The sequence below is a fragment of the Eurypyga helias genome, unplaced genomic scaffold (genome assembly GCF_000690775.1).
Source record: "Eurypyga helias isolate BGI_N326 unplaced genomic scaffold, ASM69077v1 scaffold4049, whole genome shotgun sequence".
Taxonomy (NCBI): domain Eukaryota; kingdom Metazoa; phylum Chordata; class Aves; order Eurypygiformes; family Eurypygidae; genus Eurypyga; species Eurypyga helias.
The window spans coordinates 1-7,561 of NW_010271211.1; the positions used below are offsets into that span (position 1 = coordinate 1).

General features: G+C 53.1%; 1 protein-coding gene across 2 annotated transcripts in view; it reads right to left on the bottom strand.

Annotated features, from left to right (window-relative positions):
• Positions 1-3,085: 3,085 nt before the first annotated feature.
• Positions 3,086-7,561, bottom strand: part of DIXDC1 (DIX domain containing 1) — a 31,511-nt gene continuing 27,035 nt past the window's right edge. For both annotated transcript variants that reach the window (XM_010158708.1, XM_010158709.1), the window contains 9 exons: positions 7,470-7,523; positions 6,808-6,900; positions 6,647-6,718; positions 5,863-5,949; positions 5,538-5,699; positions 5,355-5,421; positions 4,674-4,782; positions 4,016-4,124; positions 3,086-3,166 (listed from right to left, as the gene is read on the bottom strand). In XM_010158708.1, coding sequence (XP_010157010.1) covers positions 3,086-3,166; positions 4,016-4,124; positions 4,674-4,782; positions 5,355-5,421; positions 5,538-5,699; positions 5,863-5,949; positions 6,647-6,718; positions 6,808-6,900; positions 7,470-7,523 — 834 coding nt within the window. The remainder of the gene's footprint in view (positions 3,167-4,015; positions 4,125-4,673; positions 4,783-5,354; positions 5,422-5,537; positions 5,700-5,862; positions 5,950-6,646; positions 6,719-6,807; positions 6,901-7,469; positions 7,524-7,561) is intronic.

Below are 7,561 nucleotides of genomic sequence, written 5' to 3' on the forward strand. Positions count from 1 at the left end.
CGCCCAGCGCGGCCCAGCGCTTCAGCAGCCCCACTTGCAGGGAGAAGGAAGCCCGATGGGTGGAGCGTTCACAGCCGTGGCGGGAGCTCGTCCAGCGCTGGGAAATGGGGGCAGCACCCCACCTGTACACCCCGTCAGCGTGCAGTACCCCCCCAGAACTGCAGCAGAGCCTTCAGGGTTCTCTGGGTCACGGTGGCCTTGCAGCGAGATCCCAGTTCCGCAGGGGGATCCGTGAAGCCAGCAGCTGTTCTGTGCAGCCGGTAGCAGCCGGTACCACGGCGCCTGCCTGGCGTGCAGCAGCACAGGCTTCCCCAGCCCCAGCCCTTCCCTCCACGCTGAAAGCGAGGGTGGCTTCCAAGTTGTTCCCTTCCCCTCCGGAAGCACGGAGCAGACTGGGTTTGCAAACCCCATTTTATTAAGCGCTCGGCCCGCTCAGCCCAGGCTTACCCACTTGGGGGGTTGACAGGTACAGGTAAAGCATCACTTCCCTAAAGAACAGGCTTCGGCATAACCGCCCCTTCGGAGCGATGAACGCAAACGTCAGCGTTCCTATGAAAATAGAACTTTAGACATCGCACGTATGTTACATAAACAGGTTACAAGGGCGGGAATAGGAAGAAAGTTGGACAGAAACAGTCAGACCAGTAAAAATGCAAGTCCTGGGTGTGACGTCAAGAGCGCAACCCCCGGAATCAATCCACTCATAAACCCAGCCCCCAGAAGGAAGCCTTTTCTCAAATACAGCCCATTGTTGCCCCCATGAGCGAGTGTTTTCATACAGTCCTTGGCTCTCCGGTGGCTCTACGCGTATTGCTCGTGACCGTGGTGCTCTGATCCACAAACAAGAAGGGGCTGCATCCCGTGGCAGCTAACAACTGTTTAAGCGTATTGCTCGTGACCGTGGTGAGTTATCTGATCCACAAACAAGGAGGGGCTGTATCCCGTGGCAGCTAACAACTGTTTTCTTCATGGGAAAACGGGGTCACTGTGGGCAAGGCCGGGCTGATGCCTCACCCAGCAGAAGCTCCGATGACACTAACAGCCTCCTCCGTCTTCAGCGCTCCAAAACCCAACTGCTCACCTTGGAGCGGCAGAGAGGGATGTGGAACTACAGACCTTGAGCGCTGTCTTGGTGTTCTCCATTAAACTGTAGCCTGGGTGCACGGCTCTTTCCAAAATAAAGTTGATGAGTAAAACCTGAAGAAGAAAACTCGCAAAAAACAGGCAATTCCAATACAACTGATGTCAGTATAACAATGCCACGCTCTCTTTATCAACCCGCTAGAGATCATGCAGCAGAGAAACTGCTTCCCAGGAGGATGAAAACCTCTGTGTCCTTTCCAATCGCCATGTACTGTCCCCCTGCAGCCCACTGATGAACTTCCCTACTGCTGCCTGGAAGGAGGAAGTCACCCGAACATTGTCCAGAACCGGAGGCGTATGTTGCGTTGTGCCAATGTGGCACAGAGTCACATAAGAACCCTGAAATACTGCCTGGACAGTGAAGCAGTGGAAAAAAATTAAATAGTATCCTTGCTGCCTATTAAAGCTGGCAAAAAAAATCCCAAACCAAAACCCAGTAGGAACTAGTTGGATTTCCATGGTAAAATAAAAAGTTATGAGCCCAGTGTTAACAGGAGACAATACAAAACATCTCAGCACCCACTAGAAAATGAGTAAAACGGAGCGTAACGCGTGCAGAAATATACAGAAAGCACTTGCACTGGTATAAAAATATCCAGAGTCCTCAGACAAACGTAAACTGGTACAAAATAATTCCAAGAACAGGAACGTGTTTACAAAAGGAGACGTTACTACAAAAGGGTAAACCCAGGTTCGCCCTCGCCCAGCCTCACGCCCAGCGCACGCGGGCAGTCCGCGGACGGGCAACACGGCCGGAGTGCCAGCAGAGCCTTGGCTCGCCATCCGACTTTCTCGGTGGACGGTGTCTGCTGCACATCCCAGCCAGCAGCCTGGACCCACAGCTGACGGGCAGAAGGGCTGGAGACAGGCAATGCAGAAACAAAACACCCCAAAGAAAAACCCACCCTCAGGGATTTGAGGGCTCCTTCTTTCCCAAGCAGTCATTCATTTCCTGACCCTTCAGGCACCCCAGGAGTGGGCACACCAGGGACTTGCGGGGTGCCCGAAGGGGTTATCCTTCTGGCGCGGACACGCGTTGGGTGGCCTTGGCAAGGAGCGGACAGCAGCACAGTGATGCCTGTGCACAGGAGGTGGCAAACTGCCTTGATGGAAGAGGAGAGGGCAGGAGTGCAGGGAGAGAAGCTCAGCAAGGAGAGGGACCATAAGGACCTCAGGGCAAGAGCTGATTCCAGCTCCCCTGCACATGAAATCCTTCAGCAAATAAGCAAGCACCAAGATCCCACAGTCCCCATGGCAACAAAGCAAACCCAGAAGGCCTCAGAAGTGAGCACAGCTTTGGAAAGCAAGTGGGAAAAGCAGGGATGGGAAATGGAAGCCTAAGTTAGGGAGAAGAGGAGCTTTGCCAAGCTACTGATCTTGGCCTTAGGCCATGTGCAAAACCCGCGAAGCCTGTCTGCCCTCCCCAGGTCAGGCTGCTGTACTGCCTGGCACGCCCAGGCAGTTCACTCTGCTGCAGCATGCGCAAGTGCAGGCCCAAAGCTGGTCGAACCTTCGGCTCACAGAATCCAGCAGCTTCTCCTGACGCACAGCGGCAACAGCTTCGCAGTTTTGCCGTCAGCGCAGATCTGAGGGATGCACGAGAAACCAGACTTGCAGCACTCAGGTCAGAGTCTGCAGCACACACCGCAGGAGTGGAGAAGCGGGAGCAAGGTATCAGTAAGGCCTTCGGGGTTTCCTTGACGGGACGAAGCAAGGTGTTTCTTTCCCGCAGACCAGTCATTTCGGTCTCGGAACGCTCTGCATTTGGCCGTGAAAGTCAGATTCCCCGCATCCACGCACACAACATGCATTACCCCTTGTTTGCAGAGAAGCCCTCTCTTTTGGCAGCTTGGACTCCTTCTAGCAGACGTGCTTTTTGGTCATTCTTCCAGCTCAGCAGCCAGTTACACGTTTCCATAGTGACAAGACTTTAAAATCTTCATTAATTCTCCCCATGGTCTTCTTCTACCCATGCCACAATTTTCCCCTCCCAACCAGGAATGAGATCATCATCATGGAACACCTACAAAAAGCAGGGAACCCAGTCACATCTGGGGCCTCGACCCCACTGTTCTGCAGCGTGAGTGGCGTCAGGGCAGGCATCAAGTCAGATCCCAGCCCGGATTTCACTACACAGCAGGAGCATGTACCTCACCCTTCATTCGCACGGCTAGGTAGCCTGTTCTGGTTTTACCTAAACCAGATTAAGGCCCCTTCTTTAACCAGTAACTGTCAAGGTGAATAGGGGCACGCTTTTGACAGAAAAGGTAAAATAAAGACAGGAAACATGCCTTTTCTGATCCAGGCTATAATCTCCAGCGGTTTCTGCAGGACGGCTACCTCGTCAGCTGACGGTTCCCAGAGAGGGTAACCCTTAGCACTTAATTTGTGCCACAGGGACTATCCCCATAACGTTTAATGAATCTCACCCACACCACCAGCAGCCTGAGCAGCAGCAAGGCTGTGAGGCAGTATGCACAGATACCACACAGTTACCTCGAAAACCTCAAGAAGAAAGTAGGAGAAAGTTTTTGAAGAAACCATGTTTTAAGTGTCTGTCACTGCAACAGGTTTCCTGAAGCATAGTCTGGCCCAGTGTCCCCTGAGCAGGGCTGTGTCACAGACTGTCAACAGCCGTCTCTGCAACCCCCAGGCAACTGCAGTCGCATTCATGGAATTGCTCAGGCTGGGGATGAAAACACCCTAATTTAGCACCTCTACAAGAGGAGCTTCATCTGTGGTTGTGAAGACAGGGAGTCTGTTTGGGGCACATTCAAAGCTCTCATGAGTTTAGAAGCGATGCGACCGTGGTCTCCAGGGTCGTGCGCGAACACAGAACCTCAAGTGGCTGATAACCCACTTCCACACTTACCTCCTCTTTAACTGTGCCAAACTCAGGATCCAGGGCTTTGAAGTGGTACCGGTAGGTTCCTTCACGATCGATAGCTACCTTGAAATCCTTCAGAGTCACTTCCCCTAACCTGCAAGGGAAAAGTTTGGCACTATCCCGTGGCAGACTGCTGCAGGATTTAGCTCGAGTGTTCCCACACGGCACACAGAGCCACAGCACCAGTCTAACCAGGCACGTGGCACCCTGACCACTGGCATGTGAAGAGTGTGCCCCCGCAGGGATACACTTGTCAACCCCAAGGTCCTCCTCAGAGGAAGAACTGCCTCTTGTTTTTACAAAGAGCCACCTCAAAACAGCCTTTTTCACCTTCCCTTTGGCATTGACAACCACAGTTGTTTTGACAGGACCCTCCTACGCCACAAGCCCCAACACAACTGCCTGGCTGCTTTCTCCAGCTCTTGCAGGTTAATAAAAAAGATTAATCTCTGGGGGCTCTAAACCAAACCCATTAGCTGCGGGACTGCTTTGGCAATTCTGCCCAGGCAGAGGCATGAAACCCAGTGCCCGAGCGAGCTCACAGGGAGCCTGTGCTAGCAGTGACCCACACCCAGAAGAGACCAGGCTGATGCTTGAAGGGCCAGAAGCGTCTCCCCACGTCCTCGGCAAAGGCAGACCTCACCTCTTTGGTATGTTGACCATGAAAGGTGTGAGGGAGCGGTCAGTGAAGTACAGCACTTTGGTGCAGGCACTGGTGCTCATCACAGGCGTGCTGTGAGAATGAGGCAGTTCTGCAAAGCAAACGGCACAATCGTTTGGGAAGAGCCAGGCTCCTGCCACGACAGGAGACAAAAACGGGGGCGTCGGCAAATTTGAAAAAATGAAAAGCGAACATGGAGCTGCCGCAGCTGGAGCCAGAAAACGTGGTGTCAGGGAGGGCTGTGCTGTTAGGCATATATGAAAGGAGCTAGACACGGAGGGGAGGAACAGGGGAAGAGGCAACGGTACAGTATCGGTGCCCGCTAGATGGTGCAAACCTGCAGGAAAGCTTCAATAACAGCACATTTCCCACTGCTCCCGGGGGTAATGGTCAGTTATTTACGCTGCAGTACTACCCGAGGCCACCCTCCTACTGTGATGGTGCTTTACAACCAACCAGCCGCAGAGGGTCTCTGCTCCCCCGCCTTCACGGTGAAGCCTGATCTGTACAGCACGTGGCTAAAGGGCGGAAAGCGAGCTCTGGTCAAGGGAATAAGAAGCTGTAGGTGGCAGATTCCCAAAGGGATGCTATGCCCTTGACAATGGCCAGGAAACCTGAGCAATGAATTTGGCAGCGGGAGGGCAGGAGCTGAAAGGCACTTACTGGATTTGGGAGGCCAGGAGTCTCTACACTCGTCGGTTGCTCTGCTTGCAGGTGACTTCCCCCGGATCTAGGGCGCAAAGCCAACAGAGTGAGAACGAGGTGCGACTTCCCAGTGGGAGGTCTCATTGATGCTTAGCAGGTTCCGCGCGAGGGGAAGTGCCAAGTGCCCTAGGAAGCCTTTACCCTTCTCTCTTGCCTCTTCTGTGTTTCCATGCGGTACAGCCGTTCCATCAGGCTGGAGATGCCCTGCTCCAGGCTGTCAATGGTGTGGTGCTGTGGATCATGGCCACTGAAACTGTTCCTGAGGCTGCGAAGGGCATCGCGAACCAGCTGCAAGTCATTTGTCTGCGCAAGAGACCACGAGTCAGACTAACTCCAGACTGCTTCTTCCCATCTAAAGCCGCAGGTCTTGGAAAGGGAAAACATCTCCTAGCAATACAATAGCTTCCAGGATATCCAGAGCCCTCATCTGAATCTGGCTGAGAAAGCATGCCTTACAGGCACTTACCCCTCGGTGGGCTGTGGGAGCAGCTCCTTTTCCTGCTGTCTGGAGGAAGCCATTGCTCGGAGCACTAAGGCTGCTGTAAGCCATCGCCTGTTCAGGGGAAGATGCATGTGCCACTAGGAATGTAAGCGTTATGACCTCCCCAGAGACCCCAGTTTGTGACCTTCAAGGTGCTGAGAAGGCATGAAAACTTTCCACATCAGTGATCTAGCCCCCATTTTCTACCAGAGGAGTGTGCAGGCAGTCCAACAGGCGAGAGCACAAGTGTGATTCCTCACATACAGGTGGAGAAAGAGGCAGCGACGGGAAGGGGCTTGCTGCTACATCAGAGGGCTCTGCAAGCTCTAGTGGGCATAGTCCGTGTTCAAGTGGCACTGTGCGGGACAGATATCGGGGCTGGCATTCTTTCCACCAAGACAGTTCCAAGTGCTCAGTACCAGGGTCAGTAGGAAAAGGAGGACTAAGAAGCCCTTGTCTAACCATTAGCCAGTGTCAGAGCTGAAGCTAGAAGCCTAGAGTCTGACTTCCACTCACTCCTGTGCTCCCCTCACTGTTTCATTCCATAGGATTTTGACAGGAGGCTAAGCCAGAGTGCTGAACTGCTGAGCACTTTGCTAAGAGGGATGCTTAGAGGAGTCTGGCTGCCTTGGTTAGGGCACTGACAATGAGACTGCAGAGCCAGGCCTCTCTGGGATGAGGTGGATGATTTCTGGACATAGGTAGCTAGAAGGTGCTGGACAGAAACATCACTCCCACAGCCTGACGTTTAGACTAAGGCTTCCCCTACCTCTTCGGCTTCTCTCTTCATGCAGTGAGCTAGCAGGGCCTCTTTATGCTCCAGCTCCCGCTCCAAATCCACCTGTGAGAGGAGTAGAAGAGTTAGCACAAACTGGGCCCCCAAGGCAAGAGCCAGCCCTCAGGGACCAGCGCAGCCCACCCGCTCCATACCTGCTGGTAGCTGGCCTCAGAAAGCTGCCTGAGCATTTCATCCAGTTTGTTCTGATGCTGCTGTAAATGCCAATCCTTCTGGCCCAGTTCCTTCTGCAACACAGTAACCAAGAGAATCAACTGGACAGGGAGGCTCACAATCATCTTCCCACGGCAGGGAAGATCATGTCATCTGCCAGGATCAGGTTCCTCTGCAGGCCGACTTCCACAATGTGTGTACTTCTACCTAGACGTTATAACTGAGTGTGAAAGCCTTTTTTGAAGAGATCAGTCAGGTTTTTGCTGCCTGGAGCCCCCTTGCCCAGAAAAGATCCACTACTGAGGCCAGACAACTGTGCCAGAGAAAAGAGATTGCTGAGGGATCACTGGACAATCAGGTGACCCAACCTGACCTGACAGACTTCTGCACAAGCATTAACTACTCGGCAAGGCACCACAAAAAACATGACAATAAGTGACCTGCTGTAAAAAGCTGTGGGCAGAACACATGATCTCTCCACCTCATTAGTATCTGTGGCTATTGCAACTTGTTCACTACCCGCCAGGCCATTCCCAGAGGTGACTGTGACTGGGTGCCAGGGAGACAGCAGTCACATTCACAAAACTGAAGAACCACCAGATGCTGCCCCAGAAAAGCCTCCAGTAAAGAGAGGTTCCGTTACTTTGTATTCTGCCAGTAGACGGTTCCTCTCTTCAACTTTCCTCTGAAGGTCAACCTGCAGAAGTAACACATAGGTGTGAGGTAGGCATTCCT